The 27880-nt window shown below is 40.8% G+C and overlaps 1 protein-coding gene across 4 annotated transcripts in view; it reads right to left on the bottom strand.

Annotated features, from left to right (window-relative positions):
* GRAMD4 (GRAM domain containing 4) overlaps positions 1–27880 on the bottom strand; it is an 81007-nt gene that overhangs the window by 20842 nt on the left and 32285 nt on the right. For all 4 annotated transcript variants that reach the window (XM_030015165.2, XM_030015166.2, XM_030015168.2 and 1 more), the window contains 5 exons: positions 26292–26412; positions 10808–10928; positions 3066–3127; positions 942–1074; positions 439–464 (listed from right to left, as the gene is read on the bottom strand). In XM_030015165.2, the coding sequence (XP_029871025.1) occupies positions 439–464; positions 942–1074; positions 3066–3127; positions 10808–10928; positions 26292–26412 (463 nt within the window). The remainder of the gene's footprint in view (positions 1–438; positions 465–941; positions 1075–3065; positions 3128–10807; positions 10929–26291; positions 26413–27880) is intronic.

The following is a 27880-nucleotide window of genomic DNA, read 5'->3' as shown; positions in this document are numbered from 1 at the left end:
TTATCAGCTATCCAAGAGAAAGAAATGCAAGACACACTCAGGGTATGCACTGTCCAACCCTTCCTTCTTTAAAAGCATAAGGTAATAGACCAGCAAGCAAACTACCAGCAGCTCCAGGTGTAAGCGTATGAACGCTGTTACTTTTGCCATTGGACAAATACCCTGTTCTCATTCATTACATGTTTACACATTTTAATTGACATTACATTTTTAGTTCAGAGATACCCTGTGTAATTCAAGATTAAAGGCAAGCTTCTACCACCGCTCCTCTAAGTTACTTTGCACTCCAAACACTAATTCAGGATTTCAGAATCGTTTCTGCTTATGAACTGGCAGAAGTATTTCAAAACACTATATTTTAAAATGCAGTAATCCTCCCAATAGGGTTACTAAGAACTATTTTTACTTCCAGAAAATAAAATACTGCTAAGTACTTACTTAATCTTCTCATATTTTCAGTCAATCTGAAAAATAAAGGATAAAACCAATTTGTTAAATAGGCAAGTAGTGCACAGTTGTGTACATTTGGTCCCTGAAATACCGCTCACAGTTATAAATTAGATGTTTGTGCATAAAGCTTCATTCTTGCCTGTTATAAAATGTGTTTCTAGTAACTAATAAAGCCTGCCTTGCATCAGACCAAAAATTGAAATGTAAAAGCTCTCCAGCCTAACTAAGACTTTGTCCACAGCTTTTGAGAGGCATATGACAGAATGTGGTAAATAATATAACTCTTATTCTACCTCAGACAGCAGATAAACTTCAAATTTCATGTTTTGGCCAAAGCATTCACAAACCTTTTGAGATGATTCTGTACTTTCAGTTTTATTACTTGTTATGCAAACACTTGTTTAAACCATGTAAAAGGTTGTAAAAAAAAAAAGAAAAAAAGCCACTTGTAAAGAAGCCAACAATTTCATACAATCACATTACAGATTTACCTTCTAGCACTAAGTGGCTCTTCTGTTTCCACTGTATTCTCTTCTGGCTGAAATCTGAAGTCCTCAACATACTCCCCAAATTTGTCACAAAACCACTTCTGGAGTCTTGAACAGATTGTGAGACTACGCTTATCTGTAAAAAAGAAGCACTAAGTATCAGGCTAATACTAGAAGACAACTTCATCCAAAGCCTGCCCTTGCTCCTGCATGCCATGCTTCATTGGAAAGCAGACTTTGTACAACTTTCCTGTCCTTCACCAACACTCTTCACAGAAACTCACTATGCAATTTACTTCTGCCCTTGCACAGAAACCCTGACTGCACTGAGCTGGTAAAATAAGACTAAAGGTTACTCCTGCTTTGTTCTAAGTATGGCACATGGAAGCACCTTATTACCAGAAGTACAGAGCTTACTTGAACATCCTAACAAACGAGAATTTTAGCAAACACCGTAAAAACATTTGCTGGTTAAAAGGTTCCTGTAAACAAAAGACTGACATAAATCTCAGCGCTCCTATTGTGCTGAAGCATCACATCGAGAAAAGCAAACGTAAAGCAAAACACTCCTGAGCAGAAAACCTTGCAGCCATACAAATTTAACGGGAAAGGGAGGTGGAAACTTAAGCAAGATTCTGCAAGAGGCATTTTTCCTACCACTTTCCAACCATTTATAGGCTTGCAAAGATTGTGTGTGTGTGTGTGTGTGTGTGTGTGTGTGTGCGCATATGTGTATCTCTCTCTCTCTCTCTAAAACATGCACTTTCTTTTTTTTAAAGCCAGGCTACAGAAATTATGCTGTTTATGCCACTTTCTATATATGGAACATACAGGCGTAATACTGCCTGGAAAGTCTCATACAGCAAAGTAATGAAGCGATCCACACTTTTCGTATGTCAGTTTCAGTGGAAAAATATAACATAAATATATGGATATATGGAAATAGTATAAGGGTAAAAGCCTTATGGTAGCACAAGTGAGAACAAAACAATCACCTTTTGCTTTACCTGTAATTCAGAAAATTACTGTCTAGAAGGAACAGAAAGACTATTCTTTGGAAAGGTAGGTCAACACAGCAATTTCACGAAGGGTAGGTACACTGGTCACAACTATTCCAGAATCAAACTTTGTATAGAACTCCATAAAATTAAGATATGATTAAACAGAGGCATGAAAAATTAATCAGCCAACTACAACAGCCAAAATAATGCTTTTAAACATCTGAGAAAAAGCAACCAGCATTCAGAAAATAGAATCAAACTATTTATTAATGAATGACAGTGGTGTCTAGAAAACCCAGGAATTTAGTGACGGTTTACAGCTGAGACAACACTACAATTTGAAAATAAAAAAATATTTTTTTATTAGCTTCCCACATGCTAATACTTCAGAGAGTACTGAGAAAGAAATTTTGAGTGTACACGACAGAAAAAAATGGCAGGTTATAGTTCACATAACAAAAAGTCTTGATATTATGGGAGTACAGGAGGAACAACTTCAAATTTAATCTGCAGATTTAAAAGCCTAAGTCTCAATCAAGAGATGTGGGGTGGAAAGCTTAAGCGTACTGAACGATTGAGAATCTTCCTGCTGCCTCAGTTCTTCCAGAAATCACTATACTATTGAATTCATAATAAGCAGCAGCTTGAGAAATGTAGACGACGGTTTAGGTGTCGAAAAAATGAGTAACTCTTAAGCCTATTCCTTCTCCAGAATGTCTTTTCTTTTAGAAAAAGGAAGAAGTAATCAGTTAATGGCATAAAAGAGCTTTTACAGTTGAGAACAAAATAGAACATCTTTTCTATGTATTATACCTGTTTTCTGGTAAGTCAAGGATCAGCAAAACATGCAAGAATGATGACGTCAGGCAACAGGTTTCATTATATTCCTAGAAGCTATACAATGCACAATAAACTCCTTGCTCAGGTGTGCAAAGTCAACTACAAAAAGTAAATGCAGAAGAGGTAAGAAGCTGCTCAAATGGTCTTTCATATTCAGCTTCTTTGGAAGCCTGCTTCAGGACCCAGCAAGTTTTTCAGCAAGGTTTGATCTTCTAAGGATCAAAAGAAAAGGGTGGAAAAAAGTCTGACTGAATCAAATTGCTAGTAGAGATCTGACCAAGATTACCTGTTCCGTTGGCTTGCGTCTGTGGCTTTGCAGGTTGCTGAGCTGCTGGCACCTCTTCCGTCCTACAAAGAAAATGGAAACAATGTGAAATGCTACAGATGAAGAATTTTTTTCCCTCTTTGGTAAAGGGAGCACCAGAACCTCTGCGGCTTCCATAGCTGAGATAATACAAGATGACAAGAAAAAAAACCACACTCATGCCCTTTTGCAAGAGTCAAAATATTCATCGCACATTGCACTTAGGATCCAGGGAAATACCACCCACTGGAAGGAGAGGTGTGGTTTAGCCATTGCCTGTCACCAACAGCTCCATTTCAACTTACAACTACTACATAATTTAGTATCAAATTTGTTGCATTACTTATGCCTTTGTGTTGTATATTCATTTCAATGCCTGCCAGGAAAACTCTTCAGAGCCCTGACTTTTCCCACAGTAATAAATGAAAAGGGATTCCATACCGCAAGTTGATAACCACAGTACTAGAACAAAACCACAGTTTAATGCATGAACCTTGAAATCTGCAATCGTTACCAGAGTCAATCACCACTCATCTTCACAATGAGAGGAACAGGTGTCAAGAATTACTTAAAATGTTATGTTGTAAGCTCTTGAAATGCACAGATACCAACCAATTCCAAAAATATTTTTTTAAAAACTTGCAAAATTGAAATAACGGTCTGAAAAACCGAGACAAAAATGTTCTAAAAATATATGGCAAGTAGCAGGCATCATTAGTCTCACCTTTCAAAATGAGTCAAGAATAATATTCTCATCCATTAAAAGTGAACAGATTTTGGAAAACACAAATGCTTTTGCTATTCTGCACATGTGCAAGGCTTCAAATTACATTTACACTATCCATAGCCTCCAACTGCCAACCCGTCTTGAGAATACTTCAGGCTTCAGTCCAAAAGTCTTCAGCCATCAATGTAGATGTCCTACAGAAAGATTCTTCTAATGAAGCAGCAGCTTTGACCATGTAACACCAGCTGCAGCAAGTTTTACTTGACAGGAAGTTGTATGACTGAAAAGATTACTGCTTGAAACAAAAACATGTCGGTCATGCAATTTCATTATCACTCATTTATCAGACTATATAGGTGCTTTCAGATGTTCCCTTCATCATTTGCTCCTCAGGAAGGGAACCAACTGGGATGCCAGTCAGCAAATGGATAGCGAGAAGAGGGATCCCACTGGACTGGGCACATTGCAGCAATATAGACAAATATATAGCTCTCTCTCCTGCTGTTCCTCTACAAAGTACATTAGGGAAAGATCTTGGTGTACTGTCTGCACATGGAAAAAGCCATTACTAACGTGTGCTGTCTCAACATCAGCATATATCAACAAGCATGATGGAGAAACTACAGAACTAATTACCTCCTTTTGTTCCTAAGCACATTTAAATGAGCTTTCCACATCCTTGTTCATTTCTAAAAGGAACATTTAGAAATAATTTACCGATTTATAAATTATAACTGGACATCTATCAGTGTGGAGAAGGCGAATTAAATGGTTTCTGCTTTCAAAGCCACTTGTTTTCACGCCTCTTCAGGACTTTTCCACACGGCTTCTGTATTCACAGCAACTCTTCTTTTCAAAAGCCACCTGAGATTCCACCAGTTTATTTTTTCTAGCTAAATTTTAACTTTGCTTTCTGTGCCATTCTTCCCAAGTTTCTACACAAGCCATGGGTTCCCCACCTAAAACCTCCTCTTCTCCTTGCTCTTCTCCCCACATCCTTGCATCTCCTCCATTTCCAGCTCTGACTCTCTAAAGGCAGAGCACCATTAATGTGATTAAATTTGCACAAACTATTATACAGCAGTGTCTTGTTTTCCTCAACCAGCACACCAGATGATTACACTATATAGGTGGGCATTTTCATCTGCAATCTGTCACTGTCACCATGTTTCACTGAAGCTGAAAACACATTCAGGTAGGAAGGAGGTAGTCATTCACAAGCAGGTTCACACAGGCAGGAGCCAGTTACTGAACCTGCTCCAGTCATGCAGAGGCACTGGGGGGTGTCACACCTGAATGGCCCCAGTGACAGAGCAGAGAGAGGATCCCACCACTGCCAGCCGTCAAAGCCTTCAGGCTGGGTCTTCCTTTGACATGCTGGGATATATTTTCAGAAGCAGCACAGCGTCATTACTCCCCATGTTTCTTGGAAAAAAATCAAAAAAACCTCATCAAGAAGGAGTTCTGGATAGCAGCCTCACTGGGCTCCATCAGGAGTACATGATGCTTTGGCTTTGGCCCTTCTTGGTGCTTTTTTGTTTTGTTTTTTTTGGCAATGTCTTACTTGCCACCTGCTTGTTACTCCTTCCCTGTGAAGAACCTGACCTTTACGAATCATCAGGTTAATGACAGCTCATTACTGCACCTGTGAATCAGGTTATAATTAGCCACTTCAGACAGATTTGGGCCAAGAAGCTCAGAATTCATTGTTTAGGCTTGCACACCCACTGGGAAGCTCAATCCCCAAACCAGGTCATGTTGAACCAGTCAGTACATCAAGACCACTGATAGAGGGGAGAAATTATCTTTCCTACAGTTTCTGAACCACTCTTCATGCCAGAGATCAGTTAAAAGGATGGAAAACATAAGCAGTCCCTCAGAACAACGTAAAAGGCTGTGTTTCTATGAGAGCTACCTAACTGCAGCCAGCACCAAAGAAAACAAGCTGCACAAATTCCTCCGGGACCATGGTTTTCACCCAGAAAAAGGGTGTGATTGGTAATACCAACAGATCCCCAACCTGAGGTTAGGTCATGTTTATGCAACTAGAGATTGTACGCATTTAAAAGCACAGGCTGATTAAAACAGATAAGAGCAACCTCAGCCAATGGAGAAGACAAACACAAATGTGCCTTTTTTTTTTTTCTTCAAAGATACTGAAATCAGGGAAGCATGAATGTTAGAGCTGTTCATGACCTGTACACACGTACCATTCAAAAATGACCAGCACACACTGATGCAGCATCCACTCAATGCTGCTCCACAGAATAGCACCAAAGTGTTATTTTTGTAGCTGCAATTATGACACAAAAGTTAAGGGAGCCTGGATACTGAAGGCCATTGACCTTAAATAAGCATTTTTGGTTTGTGCATATTAGGCCTTGAACACAGTTGCGAGTTGAGGCGTATGTGGATCAACTGACTTCCCCCAACAACTGCATGAAGACCGGACTTGCTGCACACAACAGGTCCAGTTGATGTCAGGATGTTCTTAGACATATTAAAAGCAATTTTCCTACAGGCTAACTCTACATTCACAAGCAACCCATCATCATTCTTTCGACAGCTGTTGTGGAAGCCAGTCAAGACTGTTACATCCTTCTTACTGCTCAACATGAACGCGTGTGCGCTTCCATCAAAAGCACCCTCCAACCTCAGAAATGCAAAAATAAGCATAAAGCAGGTATTTTCACAGCCTAGTTTAAAGGCATATCTTTCAGGTATGCTTGGCTTCTTCACCTGAGGAGCTGTGCCTTAAACCATTTTCGTGTTTTGCATCTCCTTCAAAGAAATGTCATAAACCCAAAGTCGTACAAGATCTAGATGTTTGCAGGCAGAAAAAATTTAAAAGAAACTCTTGACAGGAGCTACTTTACAAGCAGCCTGTCACCAAACCTACTAAGTTAAAAATAAACACATACATGAAGTTCAGCCAACTGGGTACGTCAGCAACCATGTATGTCAGCAAGCCCAGTGCAGCACGGCAGCCAGGTGAGAAACTTTTGGCCCTGGGACTCAGGTTCTTGCTACCTGTGCAGAGTCCCAGCCTGAGAGGGATCCTTCCAGGAGGGAACATTTCCAGCCTCCAGAGCAATCTCAGGCTGAGGCATCTTCTCAATGGACAAAGTCAGCCATGCTCAAAACATCGCATGTGTCAAAGACAATGTCATTTAACAAAAGGCCAGGAAGAGCTAATTAAGATAACTAAGATAAGCAGCACAGAAGGAATAGGGGCTTATGCAGAAGCATTGCCTATTTGCTCCTCTTAAAAATAGTTCACAATGATACTAATAAAAAGGTTTGCATAAGCCACATCTTGTTGGTAGGTGGTGTTACAAAACTACTTGGTTTTGGGGTGGTTTTTTTTCCTGTGTGATAGAGCTAGCTCACAATTTGTAAAATAAGGCAACAACAGCCCACAATTTATGCTAAACAAGCACTGCTCACACAGACTATTCCAAATTATTTATGCATTGTTCCACTAGCAAAATGTCATAAGCTTCAGCTGTCGTACCAAGTACTGGGATGTCCCGAAGTGCATCTATGGAAAACTTCAGCTGGGGCCACCATGTTTCTGAATGCCGACATACAGACAATGAACACCATGACAAACAAAACCACTAAAAATCCTATTCTTCCACTCCTCCCTCCACACAACTCAATGAAAGAAGCCCATTTTCTTCACAAAAAAAAAAAAAAAAAAAAAAAAAAAAAATCTAGATTGTTAGCTCATTGTTTTCTCCTTGCTGAACACTTTGCAGCATGTATTCATATAGCTACATGTATTGATGCACTTCACAAATACTTCTGAATACTGTAACTATTAAAAGAATTTCTTCCTTCTTACACCATAGCACAATATGTTTTTCATCAGTACTTCACTTCTGTAAGCAAAAAAAGAGTACATGCAAAAATGTTTATATGCATATCTATTTAAAGATTACATGAAAAATTAGCTAGCTGAGAAGCAGGGCAAATTTCGTTTTGTTGACATAAGCAGAGATGACTTTCTGTGGTAACTTTGCCTGATAAAATTAAGTTTCCACCAGATGTAAATTTGGCCTATTACGTATTTGATTGTGTCATCCAACCCTTTGCCTGTAGTCCCAATAAAAGTATTTTAAAATGTCTACAGCAAAGTGCAAAAAGATAAAAAAGCAGTGAAAAAATTTCACACAATGGAGCACAAGTTAAGGAAAAAACGTAGGAAACCTGCTTTTTCTTCTTCTGGGTAGAAGCCGGGAAAGTCTTCAAAGTCTTTTTTTTTTGTTGTCATCTTACATATACCTGCCTGTCCCGAAAAGGTTGGAATATTAGCAAGACTAGCTAGAAAAAGACATGGATAAAGGGGATAATTGGCTGAATGTAATCCCCAAGTGCAATACCCAAGCTAACAGGGCTAGTGTAATCCTTAGGATATCTAAATGGGAATACAGCATTGAAGCACACAGGTCATGCTACCTTAATTTAGCAATGGCACGCCTGCTAGAGATTTGCTGTTGTCCACAATCCAACGAGACACAGATGTTGACACTAATACTGAGAACCAAAATCCTTCAAACTCTTTTTTCTATAAAACACATGTACTCTTAAGTTGCACTGGGCCATATCAGACCCTGGGCCATCCTCATTACTCTGAAATAGGGCAGGATGATGAGTACCTTCCTGCAGAGGAAGGCAGCTCCTCATCCTTCTCCAGGACTCCCAGCAATGATGGGATCACTCTCCCCCTTCTCTGGCGCGCGAGCTAAAGCCCAAGCATACCTGCTTTCGGGAGAAAAACTTAAGGCCTACGCCAGTGTTAATGATATAACCTGTACCGTGCTCAAAGACAAGCATGTGGAACTTGCATGTCAGATGACTTCTTCAAGGCAGCATGTCAGAGACGAAAGGTATCCTGAAGCGTTATCTTTCTCTACCAATAGCAGAAAACAATACTAATTGCTTTGTACTGCTTTTATGGAGCTAACAGATACTCTAAGCATGGGGATGGGTCCAAGTTTGTCCTCTTCCACTGTCCCCAGTAGCCCTCTCAACTAGGCAACATCAGTCTCGATACAAAATAGAAGTTACATATGCATACAGCCAGGTCAACCAGCATAGGCAATAAAAATGCAATCCCACTTCCCAGTTGTAAGAGCAACTTTTAAAAGTCACCAAAAAACCACCCAGGTCAGAGCTGTTCGGATCACCTTCCCAGTGCATGGTCACAGGGCTGGCTTGGGAACAAGGCTCCTCCACAAGGACCTTGCAGAGCTCCTTCTAAGCGTCCAACTTGGCAGCTCAGGTCCAGACTACACGTAGACCGACCTTGCACGGAACCAGTGATTTTGGAAAACCATCAGTGTGAAACATCAGCCAAAAAAAACCCACTGTACTGGGTACTGAGGGTAAGAGGGAAGGACTAATTTATTCTATATAAGAGGCCTTGGTGAACCCACACTTCAAATACTGCATGAACTCAGCCTCTTCATCTTAAGACGGAACAGTTAAAGAATGGCAACTGAAGTGTTGAAAGGGATGGAGTACTCTTAAGACGACACTGGAAAAGCTGGAACTCTTCAGTCTGGAGAGGAGAAGAGTAAGAGAGGAAAGGACTGATCAAGAGTGGTAAATAAGCTGAATGCTGAACAGTTATTCACCAAATCTCAAAGTTCTGTAACTTCAGGCCACTTCTTGAAACCACTAAGAAATCTGTTAAAAAGGAAAAAAAAAATCGCTTCTTTAGAGTCAAGAGTGGACTTCTGTAATGTACTGTCTCCATAGCTTCCAGTTGTAGACAGCACCAGCACTTTCAAGAGGGAGTTAAACAAATTCATGGATAACAGGTCTGCAAACAGATACTGAAATGAAAAGGCAGCAATGTACCTTCTGATACCCCTAATACAGTGTTTGTGGATGCTATAGGAGTAGGAGGTAAAGAGACCACAGAAAGCAACTAGGCTCACACATTTCCTATAAATAGCTCCTATAACCATTGCTAAGAATACCAGGGGACATGGACTACTGGCCTGACCAGAAAGGCATTTGTATGCTCAGGATGAGTACAGAAGGAAGCGGCGGGCTGGGAAGAGTTTGCATGGCACTGGGAAACCTCACATCCAGGCAAAAAGTTTTGCCTGATGGTTCTTGCTTGTCACCTCTAAGTAACTGGCGGTGCTTATCACATGCGATTACCAACTCAGTGTGCACTATCTCCTGATGACAGCACTTAATGGTGAACCACAGATCCTACTGCTCAGCCAAGTAATCTTAGCTACTGCTGAGGAAGATAACACAGGCAGCTATGTATGCAACTGGTCTAGACCAACAAGGCCACCAAGCACCTGCTATGGTCTTAAGACCTAAAGTCTGTGCAGCTAGGCAGACTAAGGAGAAAACATCAAACATGATGCTTTGCATCATCAAGGTGGGTGTCCTCAAGGCTGAAAGGACTTAGAGGCATGGGAAGGCATGTTTCCATTTGTTATTGCAGTGGCAAGGAAGGCTCAAACTCAGGTCACTCCCACACAGTTAGAGTTGTGCTGCAGTACTGGGATGTCCTTGCTGCTGCTAGAACAGGAGTAACAAGGACTAGGCAGTCTGGAGATGACACAAATTTTGAAGAGGCAAAGCATATGCAGTGGCATGGCAAAGGCTCTGGCATTCAGTAGCACACAGCGCATGCCGATAGCTCCAGACAGGTGAGATCCCAGAGGGACGGCATCAGAGAAGGTGAAATGAAGAATATCTCAAACTGAAAAGTGTCCAGACACTTCTGTAGCTAGGGCAGTAGCTATGGTCAAGTAACTTGGGTGTACATGGGTGCACAAGATGCACTTTTACAAGAAAACGTAGACAGCTTCTCTCTCTGTGAGCTACTAATTTATTTTAAGAGAGCCTAGGCTGGAAATGGATGCTTTTACCAGAACTCCTCAGAGACAGTCAGAGATCTCAAGTGGCTTTCAGCTTTACAGTGAAGATATTTCTCTTACCTTGCTTTATATATTTCTCTTACCTTGCTTTAAGTACTTCATTGACTTTTTGTTCTAGTTCTAATCTCCTCTGCCGTTCCTTTTCTAGCTCCTGCCTTAACGTTTCAGCGTTTGTTTCTTCTCTCAGCTTCCTGAGCTCCTCCTCTGTTAATTAAAGGAGAAGAAAAAGATTTAGTTACCCTGAAGTATTTCTACGAGGAAATTAAAATCTAATTATGATAGATTAGGTAGGGGTTTTTTATCTGTGCTATACCAAATACGTTCACCAGAAAAAACAAGTAATCAAGGGCTAGGAAGATTTCATAAAAAGCACACAGCTGTATCACATACAAAATATTTAGTTACAGTTGTTAAAGCAAGGAGAAAAACAACTTTAAAGTTTTCTTTTCAAGATGCAATGTATCAAAAATAAACCCTTGGTACAAGCTACCTTTATCTAAATACAAGGTGACATACCCTTTATTCTGCAAAGAAATCATCAGCAGGAAAGGCTGTCTATTGCTAAATCCAGTGGTCATAGCAAGAAAAAAAAGTATCTGTTTTCTTCGCCCATGTCTATGGGTAGGAAAAAAACAAACCGTATACTCACATAAAGTTATATTATGCCATATAACCCTCTATCCATCAATTTCTGGCACCCCTGTATTTTTTTATAAGTCAGATGGCCCCATTATGGACCTGAGCATCTTACAGTTTTAAGATGGGGTTATGAGACAAGGAATTAAGTTCAGATTTTTACCCTTTTATGAGGTTACAATGTACCCTACTAAATTCCATGTAATAATTTTATATATAAATATATAAACACATACACACACATATATTTACTTATACAAACACACATAGACCCTCTCAGAACTTTTTTCATGAGAAGTTAGTATCAACTATGCGTAAGGCTTTTTTGTGGCTCATTAGCCTTGCTTTTTTGTTTCTGGCAGTATCCTTATTCATGACCTTATTTTACTCTAGAGCTACAACAGGGTCACTATCAGTGATCACTTTTCCCAGATAGGCATATAAGAGACATGACAAAAAGACGACAACTAGGAATCGCTCTCTTTTTTTTTTTTTTTTTTTTTTTTTTTAAACAAAAAAATTACTCTACATTTTGGTCTCTGGGCTGGTTTTTAAGCTAAATATCGGCAATAAATCGTAGAACAGCAGGTGTATTTCAAGCTTACAGCAAACCAGAACAGAAAATACGTGCTAGTTCCACCATCACCACAGACACAGGGGTTGAGGTTTTACATTGTTTTTACAGGATTTGTATATTACGTCATACCCTCCAGCAACCTCTTCTGTTTATTTTCACATATTGCCTTGTAAACCTTTGCTAGTCAGATAATTTTGATATCTGACCCTCTCTGATTCCAATCATTATGCATCTTGAGAAGGTGTGAAGCCCTAGTGCAAATGTTCAGAGGAACTGATAAACACTCCCACCTCTGAAGGAGGCCCTTGTGCAGTATCTCTGATCACTTATTTTACTTGCTGTGCAAGTTAGGTGGTACTAGATTATCTGTATTCCTGCAGCGCTAAGAGATTTAGAGAAGAGTTAGGGGAGACAGGAAAAAGATACACAAATCAAGAGGACATGACAGTTTCCACCATGAGGCTACAGGTTGAACTCCACCAAACAGAAAGGAGTGCTGCCATCTCCCCATTGATGCCTCGTTAGTGACCTCAGAAAGAAGAGTCAGAGCACATAAAGCAAGTTATCTTCCAGCAACTAAAACTGAAATTTATTCCCAAGGGTAGGGTAGGGAACTTCCACTGTTGCAGCAGCTATTGTCTCTCCTGTAAATAAATGGAAAGATATGGACAAAAAGGCATACCCATACATGGTGCTGTTCCTAATCATGTGTCCACAAGGACTTTTAAATCCAATAAGAAAACTATGTTTATAATTAGCTTACCCTACTTTCAAGGGCTCGCCTTGTTCCAGAACAAGAGCAGGCACACAGCTAAGGGGAAACATCTGTTGCACTTCAAATGCACTGGACCTTGTGCAATATCATGAAGATATCACAAAAAACTTCCAAAGCTTCATAGGGTTGTTATCTTCAAGACCATTAAAGGGAAAAAATTTTTTACTAAGCACTTTTTTTTTTTTTAAAGAGGAAGTGACTATGCATTCTGTGTACATAAGAAAACCACAAGTAGTATAAATTAACCTCAGTGCCCCTGAAAGTCTACTCAGATCTTCCAGCTTCCTTAATTCCAGTTGTTCTGATTGTGCTACATCTTGTTCTACTAAAACCAAAACACAACCCCCAGAAACTTGACCACTAGCAGGACAAGCAGTGCCAGAGATTCTTTATGGAAAGAGGCAGAGTGAAAGGATACACAACGAACGGGGCAGAACTCCTATAGAACAAAACATAAAAATACAGCACCCCATCATTAAGGATTGTCACAGCTTCACCTTTCATAGCATTTACTAACTTTCACATACATGACTGCAATTCAAATCCACCCCACTACAACTGCTGTGGCCCCTCCAACTCCTTAAAGCAGTATTTGTTGCTACTTTGGCAGCAGTGCCGTCCGGCATTGTAAAACCTCCGTGTTTGGTTAGTTAAATACTCTAAAGTTTGCTAAGCAACAGAAACCATGGCGGAGTGTGGGGTGGGGTGGTGTTCTTCCTTGCTCTCTCCCCTGAAATAATCTACAATTTGGCCAAGCTGAACGGCACTTTCAGAGGATATTTCTCTAGCCCTAAGGGGTCCTCCTGCAGAACCAGTGAAGTTGGCTACAAAGAGCAGAGGTCACGAACCCTTGAGAAGAACCTGTAAACATTTCACCATGGTATCTATCTACTGAGCTTTAGAGATGAGTATCCTCCTTGACGATGAGAACGGGAGTGCTCCTTGGATTTCATCTTCAGCCAGCCAAAATTCAAACAACCTCCCCCCTCCACACACACACAAAAGGGTAGAACATAAAAGGTCAAGCTTCAGCTTCAGCTCCAAGATGAATCGGCTTCTGTAATTTCCCTCCTCAGGATATCAATCACAGCTCCCTATCTCCTGCCGGGCAAGAAACATTAAAATATTACAAGAGGCTCAGTGCACGTCTTAACTGGACATGCAGGTGATGTGAGTAGCCATAACAGTGACCTGGTTAGAAGGGGAAAATTACTAACAGAAGAAAACGTCTGCTGAAATACTGACAGAGAAAATGCCTGCCAGCCTGGGAACTAGGCCTTGGAACCAGAAACATCCTTGAGAAGTACAGCTGGCCTCTTTGAAGTACACAGATGGGTACCTAGAAACCAGAGACATCCTGAGATACCACTGATAAGCACAAAAACAAGGAACTGTAACAGCAACTTATCATCTGAAAAGGTGAAAAATAGTCTGGAAAAGGGAGAAAACATCCTGAGAAAGTAAGAATTAGTAACTACCATTGGCTGTTCTATCTGCAAGAACAGGAAAACAGTCTGGAAAAATAAAAATTGGCCTGAGAGAACAGAAAACATCAACATTTATTGGCTATTCGAGGTAAAAAACAGAAATTAATAGCATCTATTGGCTGCTGAAGTGGTGGTGTCCTACACCTCCTTATTTCTCTATGATATAAAAACGACTTAATTTTTATCCAAAATGAAGCTTCTCTCTCTGTGAACGTCCCGTGCTGCATGTACTTTTCCTTTCCTAAATAGGTTGAACTCTCCACACAAACTTTCTAAGAGATCTTGGATCCTCGCCGGGGAGGGTTTGGTTTGTCCTCCCCGTTCTGGGATGGTTTGGCCCATTCTGAGATCTGTCCAATAAGCTTAATACTGGTATTATTGTAAACATATGTATATGTGCATAAGTAATCTATCAATAATATAGCAGCAGATGTAATTATGATAAGTTTGCTTCACCAGTGTTAAGTTTGTAGTCACCTGTAATAGTATACACCTACTTGGTTGCTGCCATACTATTGATTGCTGCCAACAATTTGTAACACCTTTATATATACTTTTTTTTTTTCATACATATGTATTTGCTTTATCAATCATAGGTATAGTTGCTAGTGGTGATTTTTGTGGTATTTGTAGCAAACTGTAATAAAATAGAGAAATTTAGAGTAAAAAGCCTCCATGTCCTTCTGCATTACAGAATCCTACCAACCCACTGTCACAATCTCTATATACCTGCAGGCTGGGTAACCCTTTAGGTTGTGACAGCAAGTGTGACCCTGAAAAAACACTTTAAAATCTCTCCAGCGAAGTCAACTTGTGTAGAAAAGCAGGACAGTATCTGGATGCTATTGCACTTTTAAAAGTGAGCTTGAGAAGTCTGTGAGACAGGGCAACAATAGCATTTCAACTGCATTAACCTGAATACTACTGCACTGTAAACCCTAGGAGAATTGACCCCCATAGGAAAGAGCATCATCCACGATGCATCTCACAGGTTACCAAAAAAATTTATCCATTTCAGTTTTTCTACAGCATTTTATCCTCTATTAGGTGTAACATAACTGTCGCACCTGAAGGATTTGATCATTTAAATTTAAAGATTTAACATTTCAAAAAGTTTAGTTGCTATCACGCAACTTCTAAAAGACAAGCTACTGAGCGCTTCGTTGCATCATCATATGGCATCAGCCATTACAGCAACTGAAAAATTTCAGTTTGCTCCTCAGAATACAAAAGCTTGTAAGAAATGCTTTGATAAAAAGCTCTTAAATACCAAAGTATTTAGTTCAGGTGAGACTGAACAGAACCTGAATAGTATTTAGAAAAGAAAGATGATACATCAGGCTGGGAAGGCGTGGCAGCATCTTGGATTTCTAATTCAATACCGCATGTGCAGTAAAGCGGATGTTTCCCTTAATGCGGGGATTGGAGATGGATTAGGGAGTCTCCTAGTAGCTGTTTTACATAATAGCATTCCTTTGTAGGCCTACAGGTATGCTGCAAAATCCCCCTCTGGGACAAAGTGACCAAAAATTTCTTTCAGAGCATAGCTAAAGACTGCAGACTACTGTTTCTAGCTACCAAATCAGTTTAGTATTAAACCTAAGGAGACAAAGTTAAAAACCTAGAAATGCCAAAAAGCGTACATGCACCCTGTAATATTTACATGGGTGTCGTGGTTTAACCCCAGCCAGCAACTAAGCACCACGCAGCCGCTCACTCACTCCCCCCCCACCCAGTGGGATGGGGGAGAAAATCGGGAAAAAGAAGCAAAACCCACGGGTTGAGATAAGAACAGTTTAATAGAACAGAAAAGAAGAAACGGATAATGATAATGATAACACTAATAAAATGACAACAGCAATAATGAAAGGATTGGAATGTACAAATGATGCGCAGTGCAATTGCTCACCACCCGCCGACCGGCACCCAGCTAGTCCCCCGAGCGGCGATTCCCCGCCCCCCCTTCCCAGTTCCTATACTAGATGGGACGTCATATGGTATGGAATACCCTGTTGGCCAGTTTGGGTCAGGTGCCCTGGCTGTGTCCTGTGCCAACTTCTTGTGCCCCTCCAGCTTTCTCGCTGGCTGGGCATGAGAAGCTGAAAAATCCTTGACATTAGTCTAAACACTACTAGCAGCAACTGAAAACATCAGTGTTATCAACATTCTTCTCATACTGAACTCAAAACATAGCACTGTACCAGCTACTAGGAAGACAGTTAACTCTATCCCAGCTGAAACTAGGACAATGGGGCAACACCAGTACTTAACAAGATATAAATAACCCTTCTACGTCTATGTTAATTATGGCAAATCTCCCTACAACCCTCTGAACATTACCAGAGTTCAAGGATGTTGTTTAATTGGTACTAAATGCACTAAATCCCAACCACACACAGTCAAACTGGATCTCGCCAGCCACGCTGACAGAGCCAGACATTCGGAGTTTTCTCCGGTGCAGGCAGCTTCTACCTTTGCCAGACTCCCAGCTCCTATAGAAAGCTAATATTTTAACTTTGTCCCAACTAAACCAACTATATGACATTACTAACAAGATGTTAGGAGTCTTAAAACATGTCTGTTTTCATTAACATAGACATTGAAGAGCTTTAGTCTTTATCTTAAACACCAGCAGCAAGTTGCAGTGTTCTGAAAGACAAGGAACAGCTCCACCACTTGTGATAATGCAAAGACATACAAAGAACACTGTCTGACCAACAAGCAGTGATGGAGGAAGGACCCACAATAGCAATCCCTAACCTGTTTTTTTCCTGTTTCCAGTTATTTTGTAATTCATATACTCCTCTGGAGACAAGTTCACAATTCATAGCAATAACTGGATACAGCTTAATTGTGTACTATTTGTTTCTTGTTCTTCTAATCTCTAACACTCCTTACCCAGGGCTTATGTCCTTTCCACCAGTGACTTGAGAACCACAGAGACTGCCAAAGACTTACCACAAATCTATCCAAAAGACTTCAGATAAAACATTAGCCTTTGATCCCAGACATTGCAAGATACTCTACTTCTTTGAATGCCAGATGCTTGGGAAAGAAAAGGGCTCGCCTAAGCCATTGCTCTAGCAGCTGCACTTTATTAGCTGTCCTTTCTTCTTTAAGTCACCTCTTAAGTTCATGTCCTCCTTCACACTTGGACTTCTACGCTTCACTTTGGAAGCACAAAGCTAACCTGCTTACGGGGACTACCCTTAGCATTTTAAGAAGGAAGAACCTAAAAATCTCCCCTTTCAAGCCCCAAACTCGAGGTTGACTGTCTAACCCTTCCTTTGCTTGTGCAGTTAGGTGGTCACTTCTAAAACGGATACCAGCCTTCTTGTTCTTCGTAGCTCTTCCAGAACTGGACAACGAGTGGTCTGGAGAGTCATTCCAGCAGACAGACAGCAGCAACAGTGGGAGGGGGGTGGGAGAAGGAGCCCGACTGTGGCATTATCTGACCACAATTTTAGAAGTTCCTTCCTACTATAACAATACCAGATACTATTACCAGAATGATTCAGTACAAAACTGTAAACTGACTGCATTTTACGCAAGAGTTTTTCATGCTGGTTTTTTCAGGACACTGTCCTCACATTCTTTGCTGGAAAAAGTAGAAATCAGCATTACATTGACTTTAAGTCCCTTTTACACCAACAGACTAAAGCCAACCTATGTTCCTACTCTAGATTTTTATTTTTCTATTACCTTTAATTCAGAAAAGCCATGAGTGAACTTGGTGAGGCATAATGATGGGTTTCAGCATCGCTGATCCCTCTTTTGCCCAGTGCTTCCTCAGAATTTGTTTTGGTAACTATGTTTTATGTCAACTCCATATTATACCATTTAGTTTTTAAAAAAGAAGTAGATTAAGGGGAGGTCCTGTTAAACTGAAGGCAGAAGCTCTCAGACTTTGTCTAACTCAGAGGTGGTTCTTTATGACAACTCAGGCACAAAGACGAGAATAATTCTTTTTTTTTTTTTCTCTCTTTATCTTGCAATAGGTATTTTGTGAAGCAACATTGAGGAAGCTAAGTGTCGTATACGAACATTTAGCAGCTACATCAAGTGAAATGAAAGAGTTACTGAGCCCAGCACCCTGTTTGGCGATGGTCAGGAAGAGATGCTCTTCCACCAGCACAAGAAGAGGGACTGGTGGCAGTACCCTCTGAACCACCACCTACCTGCAGTGCAGGGACTTCCTCTGCCAACCATGCTGCACGGTGCTAAGGAGTGGAATGGCAGCCAATGTTACAGCATCACAGAGAGAATTACACAAAAACTATTCCCAATATATTGTGATAACAGCTTCCTCTTACTAAGAGCAGTTGAAGATGCCAGTGAAAGCATCAGCTACTTAGAAGGAACAGAGCCATCTACAAGCCCCGATTCATCTCTGTAAACTTTAGCAGTTAGTGTCATAGTGAAATTCCCCACAGCATGAGTGAACTTCTGTCATATTTTTTGTATCATTCAACAACTTATTTATTTAGTGGTGAGGAGTCCTAGGTGAGCAAAGAAACTCCTGTAAGGAAAGAGTAAAATCAAGAGAAAGCATAAAAAAAAACCAAACCCAAACCACCACCTCAAATTCAATACCTCACATGATCTACTACTATACAGGGATCAAAATGTGTTGTCCACACATTCAGCTACACAACTAATCCTCCATGAACTCTCATTCTTCCTTCCTCAAAAACTTATTTTCCTATTGCTCCAAAAGACTCATCCTGAACTACTTTACCTTCAGCTGATCTTTGCTCAGCTACACTCTCTAGAAGAAAATAATGCTAAAAACATATGAAGATTTTTTTTAACCCAACCAGTCTATGGATGGGGACAAAAAGCAAGACATCCACATGCTAATTAGATAAGGGGAAAAAACCCACAAACCAAACAAAAACAAGTCAGCAAAGAAAGAAAACTGAAGGAAGAACTATTCAGAGGGTTTTTGCATTTGAGAACACCTTGTTTCCTTGCTTTGTCAATTTAATGGTTTTCCCTTTTGGTCAGGCCTCTTGCTTGTTTGCATGAGTCTTTCATACAGAAAAAAGGGGAAAAAAAAAGATTTTTTAATGGGAATATTGGTGTCATAAAAAGCCAAAAAAGCAGACAGAAACATTAAAGATAAGCTACATTTTTTGAGTGCATATCCTTTCCTCCTCCCTATCCTGTTTTATATAGGTGTTTTGGTAGAGTGGAGAAATGAAACGGTTAAGTATAAAAACCACATTTTCACTATAACCTTTCTCCAGCTCAGTCTGGTTTACCTGCACACATCAAAACGAACAAGTAATGTGTCATATTCAGAAACAGTCATACGAGTTTGCCTTAAAAAACCCCTAACATGGGTTTGGCAGTTAAACAATCCCTCTTTTTACTTTTTTTGTTTCCATCATTCTGCTGTGCCTCTCTTTGCTCTTTCAAAGGCAGAGCTCCTGTTCCAGTACTTAAAATAAGCACAGCTTTTGAGGACCAATTTTTGAGTGTCTTTGCATACGCCTACAGGGTGGGGAGCAGCCTGGGCTCTCTCTACGCTGATAGGAAATAAGCCAACTCTGATCCAGAAGCAGTGGAGGGAAGGTTAAATCTGAACTGTCGTCCTGCTTCTTAGTGCAATTAACATTCCCCTGGTACTATTTTCCTCACCTCAACAGCAGAGTTTCATGTAAAAGTGTTCTTCTATCTCATGTGATGAGGAAGACTGATTTACAAAGCACATCATGTTTGACAAGATCTTCTTCCTCTATGCAAACTGGTCTGGTCTCCTCTCTCACCATTCCTGTTATGTCCCACTTCAAGCGGGTGAGGTTGGAAAGAATTAAGATGTCATTACTATGGTATGAACAAAATAGTTATGCTAACAACCAATTAGTAACTTTATGTTTACACATAGAGTTTTCAGTAGACCTTTACTGTGTTGTAACAGACACAAGATCATTTCCCCTTCATTACAGAAGGATTTTAAATTAAGCTTCCTGAAAACATCTGAACTATCTTAAAAATCAATAGCTTACTGAGATAGATCCCCATCTCAAAATATCAAGTGGGAAGTTTGCTGTTGCTAGATACACTTTTGCCAGCTTAAAAGTCATGAAAAGTACTCCTGCTCTATGAATTTTCAGAGATTTCAGAGACTAAAAATGCCAGAAGAGTTGCAGAATCCATATAAAATGAAGGGAACTGCAAAAATTTTGTCATTATTGCAGGAACTGTTTTCACTCCCTGTTTTTGGCAGAAGTGAAACAGGCTATAAACATTTCAACGTCTGGCTCGGGAAGAGCAGTAGGTTCTTCCAAGGCTTTTATGTTACTAAGCCGAGCAGGGAAGAGCAGGTTCCACGTGGGGATCCCAAAATCTCCGGCCCAGTTATACAAAAGGGACAGGCACAGCAGCGCTGACCGCTGCCCTGCCTGAGCTTTCACACTGACTCCACAATCCACGAAGCCAAGTTGGGCACCCAAAAAAAGGCAGAAGCAAGAGCACATCCCACCTACTTAACGCGATGCGTAGGCACCATCTGTTTGAGCCCATGGAGGAGCTAAAACAATACACCTCTGTCAGCGCTCTGCTGCACTTTGGTTAATCAGCCCCACGAAAAGGCGGCATGATGGCACATGATCCTCCTGGGTTGGACCCTCCAGCATTCTGGCATCTTCACACCACCGCCATTCGCATGCTTTATCCAATGAAGAGGGCAGACTGCACAAGCCAGTCCCGAAACAAGGACCAGCCCAGGACTCCAGCCTGCTGCCGTGCTGGGCTGGAGTCACATTCTTTCCCTCTCCCCTCAGGAGAGGGTCTCAGGAACCTTGTGCTCTTGGAAGCCAAGTTGAGAGCAAGAGCACAACCCATCCTCCATCAGTCAGAGCAGAGTCCTCACAGATGAGAATGGAGGTCTGAATCCTCTTTTCTCTATACTGAGGCCTCTTAAAACACCAGGCAAATGCTCTAACCTGCTCACAATTGCCTCTTCCAACAATGTTTCCAGGAAAACGAAGCCAGTTTTGGAGGATGTTTTGTCCAGGAAGGCTAGACATGCATTCAATATACATGGTGCATCATGTAAGCATCTCTGGGTATAATCAAAACCTTTCCTACACCTTTTAAGAAGCTTTCTGTGGGTTTTGAGAAGTCTCCCATTCAGAAGTCAGACCTTGAAAAAAAACTTAAAAAATTTGTTAGTACAAAGCAAGCAAGAGCAGCTCTGATGAACAGACAGCTCTGCAGCAAAACCTGGACTCATGCCTTTTTACTGTGGCTTCTCTGGGTGCCCAGGGAAGATGTTCAAGAAGATTCCCCACCAGTCACCATACACAAACCACAGTCCTCATCAGAGGAACTCCACAAGCTCGAGGGATGTGTGCAGATCTCTCAGAAACACCCTGTTAGTGTCTGGGAGTCCAGGATTTTAAGCTGAAAGAAAGGAGGGCGCTTAGGGGAAGGAGCAGAGGGCGGGAGAAACCCAGGGTAAGCTCCACTGCCACCACAGCCTCGGTGCTCACCGGCATCAGCACGCTTTATTTAGCAGCCCATGCTGCAGCATCAGGATCCCTTGGCCAGGGTTATCCATCTAAGCAAGGAATGGCTACTATGGCCCACAGTCAGTATTTGGGTGGCTGAGATATACACAGCAGCTACTTACTCCCTTACCAGGGTCTTCACCTGCTACTTAAATCAACTCTTCATTCTGCTTCAAGATTTCTAAACCAAAGATGACTACAGGCTGCCAGGTCAGTAAGACGACAGCAAAACCAATGCAGTCAAACTATTCCTCTGCTCTTCTCTAGCTCTGCTACTGCAGCAGGTGTTTGACCCTCATGTCAGGAGAAATTACACCAAGGGTGTCCTGACACAGTTGGTAGTCAGACTCTGACTCAGCTTCATAGTCAATTTGTGGCACACAATTACTGTGGGTATTCAAGCAGGTATTAGCATTTCTGTACGGAACAGGACTTTGTAGTACAGGTCTTTTGCTGGTCACAACCACTACGACACACTTCGCCTCTAAGGTTTATCACTTTCTAACACTCCAGAACTGCCGAAGGACCACATATGGTTTTCTAGAGCTCTACTTGCATGAGGTCTGTGTTCTGCTAGGTTGCTCTTCTTACAAAGAATCATTGGGTCATTTATACCAAAATGCAGAAGCCAGAGGAAACAATGGGAAGTTAGTCACATACAAGGTTTAGAAAGGAACATGAGAATGAAGAGTGCGGGGAAGCAGAAATTTCAATGGGAAAGCATAATCCTCACTTCTTTTGTAATGTTGATATAAAAATCATAACCGAAACCAGCAGTTTTGTAAGCCCCTAGAGACTCCTGCCACAGCCTGCTGTACAGAGTGGAATGCAAAACCCTTATGGGAGAGGACTTTATTTCCTCCTAAAGCTTTTTATCCTCACACAGCGTTTCTTAGATTTACCAGTTTATGACTAACGTTCTTCTCTAAGTCACCTGGTTTGTTTACTCTTAGCTGCTGCTACCACTACCTCCTCTTCCCCGAGCTGCTAAAATTAGCATTGCAAAAGGACTGAACATCCTTGAATGAAAATTAGCTAATACTTCATGTAAACCATAGGATGCATGTATGCCTACAAAGCACCTTGTAGCACAGGGACCAGAGTGCTGATATCAGGAAAACTGCCCTCCATAACCAGGCACAAACGGTAACAGGAAGGTGCAAACCCAAAAAGGTATTGCCTATAGTTTTGTCTTTCAAATGCAAAAGCAGCAAGCACGTTTTTATTTCTTGTTTAGATACAACCAGATTTTGAAATAGAAGTGCTAAAACCACTACTAACCTTAGGATATTAACCCAGCTGCCCCAGTTCACCAGTTGCCTTCCCTACCTGAACCTTTAGCCAGCACCAAGGCAATGTTCATGTGCGTTAAAAACAAGTTATATTAATACACAAAGTTCTTTATAAGCAGATTATTCTGATGGTGACAGCTCCAAGACAGAGCTTTTTCCATCCACGTGCATTTGGAGGTCCAGCAAACTAAGCTCTTTGCACTTTTCGTTCAGCAGGCATTCAAGACTTGTTCTGCAGAACCCACCCTGATACTGCAGTCTGGACAGACCCAACACACTTTTTCAGCATTCCTGTACTACGGCTCAGAAGGAGCCATTAGATTACGGAGATTAAGACCATTCCCCCACAGACAGGAAAAGCAACTTTAGCCCTTTCAGGCTGGAAGAGTCAGATGATCACTCCCTTGCTTAAAACATCATTATCCAAGATCCCTTCCTCCTCGTGCCTCATCCTCCTGTCAGTCTGCAGCTTAAATCCCTTGCATTTCCAGTCACATTTTATTTGCATTTACAGCTATGCAACACACTAAGCAATTCCTCTCCATCTTCACCCCTCGATGTTTAGATTATCTCTTTGCTAAGGAAGAGATTCATCTGACATCTTAGATGTAGATATTTTCCCTTTACAGACAACTGTTTTTATGCATTAACTATTTGCTCCAGATTTCCTCTGCAACTTGTAGAGGCTACAGTTAGATTTGGGATGTGTTCCACTGAAAATACTAGTCAGCCAAACTGCACCTTTTACTGGTGCCTACTTATGGCTGAATGGAGTTTAGAGAAGACTACCAGTTCACTCTTCCTTTAGCCAGGCACCTGCAACTACATACCCACACTGACTTGTAGCTGTGTTGTGTATGTGTACATTATACATTATGTATAGCTGGGAGGAAATCTCTCCTCCTTAAACATCCTGGCTCATAACACACCAATACAAATAAGAGTTACAGAAGAGGCAAAAATAAAGCCAGGATCAGGCTAATAATGATTAGAAACTCAACACATTAAAAAGCAAATCCATGGAACCTTAAATATCTCCCCCACATACTAGCAGTTGCTTTGATTTTTGCACACCTAGCTGGAAGAAATGGAGTAAGAGGAAGTGGCAAACAGTTTATGCAAAAATACAATTACAGCAAGGTGTCCTTAAGGAATTCCATAATTAAAAATAGTATGCAAATACAGCTGAGTGACTAGCCTTCTTGAAAAACACCTACTGCAGCAATAGGATTTAAAAACAATAATGATCAGGCTTTCTTCCAAGGGCAAATTAAAGTAAACAAACTGCACATTTCAAGAATGTTTTTCTGCTCATCATCAATTCACTCTTGGGAAGAAAAAAAATAACAAAGCATTTCTAGTACATAAAAAAAACCCAACTCAAAACATTAACTCAAAGCGAAGGAGGAAGAAAACAGAAGAATACAGGAACCATATCCAAAAAGTGAGCTCCTACTTCATTCCCAACTGACAAACATAGTTACATATTTCAGCCCAAAACTTTGAATGGTGTGTAGGGGAATAAGGGATAAGCTTTACTGCACTTATTTCTCTACCAGTTTACCATTTTTTCTCCTGTTTTTACGTTCAGAGTTACGACCAACTTGCCAGGACAACTCTGTAACTGCAGCTACAGCAAACCTCAGGCTTTGGTGAAGAGCTCTTGACCTAGCAGTAAGGGCTTGGAGACACCCAGGACTGACCCATGCCACTCAGCTGAACTACCCCATTGGCCTGAACGTACAACCATCTGCTCAAAGTTTATGTGAAAGCCCGAGCTTCACTACCCTTCACCTTGGAGTTTGCTACAAAGGTCTGTTGCAAAGGAAAAAGATTCAGCTAAAAGTAGTAACATAGTTGATCAGAAGGTTTTCAAAATACAGCAAGAACCTGAAGACTAAAAATATTCACAAAAATGCCTGCCCCATGTAGTTACTGTAAGCATATACTAAGGACTGAGAATGGATTCACCAGCCATGGAAGTATCTGGGAACCCTATCATGTTTTTACAGCAAAAAGCATGTCCTAGTTCAAATCAGAAATCAGTTCTGGGAAGTCCTACTGTTTCTGTTACACATCAGATTACATCAGGAGATCACAAATGTCCCATCTAGTTTAAAAAACAATTTGATAACAGAACCTTAAGCAATATCTCTTTGGGTATGGAAGGAGTACGTGGTAATTCTGTACTGCACAGTTAAATAAGAATTCAAATAAATCACTGAAACCAATAAGGCAAGTCAAACAGAGCTTTCAGTTTTTGCTTGATATTCCAATCATGATACATCTTCCAGCTATCAGTGGAAGCTGATAGCAGCTCACTATAAATTCTTGCCCAGTCTCCTTTATCAGGCCTCCCTCTCACACACACAGGGGGAAAAATATCAAAGAAATATTGCCAAATGAAAACACAAGTCTTGTTAGAAACTTAATAGAGAAATTGAGTAGAATCTATAGCCTTGGTACTTCTACCCCTTAGAAAATATCTGACAAGCTTTGAACACATAAAAACAACCCTCATATTCTGAAGTTCAAAAATAATCCATTAAAATGATGATTTTGGGAAGCAACTGAGCAAGAGTTCTCATTGATTTATTACAGAGATCTCTACTTTTTCAAGTTAAAGGAATGCTTGTCTTACATTTTTCTGGTTTAACTATCCTGTCTTACAAGTCAGCAGTTCAGATCTGCTGAGGTAAAATCCCAAAAGTCTTACAGGTGCCTCTAGCCATGAATGACAATTTTGTCTCATACACACACACACATATATACGTACACACAAACCCTAACAAGTAACACTTGAAATCTACAGGTATTCTTATCTGTATTTCTTACAACACTTAGCGGTAATTCATATACTGTTAAGAGACATGTGTTTTAAGACGTATTACTTGTTGAAACAGCTGCCAAGGAAATATATTGGTCACCCCTTCAGAAATCTCTTCTTAAAATTACTTCTAGACAAAAACCACCTACTGCAACCACACTAAGGTTGAGTTAATTCTAAGATAATCTGCAGATGTCAACACCAAGACTTCAACTAAGCAGCTTTTGTCATGTAGTGAGGTATGTTGTGAAGAATGCAATGAGGAAAAAAATACCCAAGTGACCCAGAAACCCTGAGAATACTTTTAAGTTCCTCCTAGGGAAGCATCAGTCCACGCGCTATCCACACAGCAGCACACCTCAAAATTCTGATGCCAACTTTTGCAGTTTAGAGAAGCCTTATTTCAGCAGGCTTAAAAAATGCTTCCCTTCCACAGAGCATTAATTTTATACTTACGTAAAAAGTGTTTTTCCAGTAAGGCTATTTCCAGGTGACCTTTGATCTCATTCAGTCTGTCAGACTCTGTTCTGTTAAAATCCTGGACTCCTGAAGCCATGATGATGGTCCCTGGACCAGCCTATAAGAAAGCCAGAACACACTCACAGCTCGGAGGCACATTTTTTTTTTGTCATTTAAATACATCAACTTACTTCTGGGGCAGTAAAGATGCAAGTATCAACAACTCTGCATGCCTCTTATTCAGCATTAAATCACCAAAATAAATGAGTGAAAACTAATCAAATGCACAGCATCTCTCCCGTGTAAGTTTACAGAACGCACTTCTGCAGACCTCAGGGAGTTACAGAAAACAAAGATATTTTTCCCCCCTTACCAGTTCTGCTGCATCATCATTTAGCCTTTCTTCTGCTGACTTAAAAGGCATACTATCCCTCTCCTCTTCCTATTAAATGAACTGTCAATTCAACATACTTTACATATAAAATTGTGAAGCTAGCAAATGTAATACTTTTCTAGATATTTACTGAGCTATTAGAAAACACGTATTGTCTATTTTAATATCCATTTATGGAGCGTGTAATTCTGAAGACCACGGTTTCTCTGCAAGGAAAGGGTTCCCTGCTCCCCAACCTCCAGCACAGCCCAGTTACTGCTGAAGTATGTGGTCAGTGCCCAGAAGCTCATCCTAGCAGGCCAGAAGAGGGGGGAGTCAGGAGATTGCGTGTCTCGAGAGATTTACCAGCACCCCTTGAACAAATTCAGCACTGGAAATACTGCAGAATGCTGGAACTGAAGAGCAATTTGATTAGTTAGGAATGACAATGACAACCACCGCCTCCATGAAGTGAGCACAGAAAAGCCCCAAGCCCACACAGCAGAAGGCAGGTGATGCTGTCCTTCCCTCAAAGTGGGCATTTTCAGACAGCAGGGGAAAGGGTGGGTGAGGGCATCTCCTGGGTAATGGTTGTTCAGGCACTATGTGCAGTCCCCACCAGGTACAAAAAGTCTGCCAACAAGTATTACAGGAGCTTCTCCAACAGTTTGTACTCAAAATCAAAGTGCTAGATTACAGAAGCCTACATCTAAGAAATGACCTCAAGACAAAAAGAGATTTATTTACCTATCCTAATCATTCCCCCACCCTTTGTTTGAGCCCTGAAAACATACAGGAACTGTATTGCTTTCAAAAGTCAGCTTGCATACATTTACCCATGACAGCTTAAATTACATACATATATGAACTCAACTAATCTACAATAGAGTTAATTAAAAGACATTTCTATGTTTTAGGAAATATGTGCAGAAAGCTCACTGACAGCAAAGTACTTTCATTGTTGGGAATGATTTGCACTTTTAAGATAAAACAGTGTGGAGATACCTATTAAACATCTGTTTTCTTGCTTGAGCTGAACAGATGCTGAGTTTAAGCCTCAGAATTTGTCTATACAGGCAAATTTGCACTCTGAAGGCATTTATTGCACAGCGTTTACCTGGCAGCAACTCCCCACCTGGGCTTGCTCAATACAGTGCCAAGCAGAGATGCTATTTCCAGTCCCAAAAGCAACACACACCCACACAGCACTGTG

The sequence above is a fragment of the Aquila chrysaetos genome, chromosome 5 (assembly GCF_900496995.4).
Source record: "Aquila chrysaetos chrysaetos chromosome 5, bAquChr1.4, whole genome shotgun sequence".
Classification (NCBI taxonomy): domain Eukaryota; kingdom Metazoa; phylum Chordata; class Aves; order Accipitriformes; family Accipitridae; genus Aquila; species Aquila chrysaetos.
The sequence above is the reverse complement of the archived record's forward strand: the minus strand, read 5'-3'. Positions and strand labels throughout refer to the sequence as shown.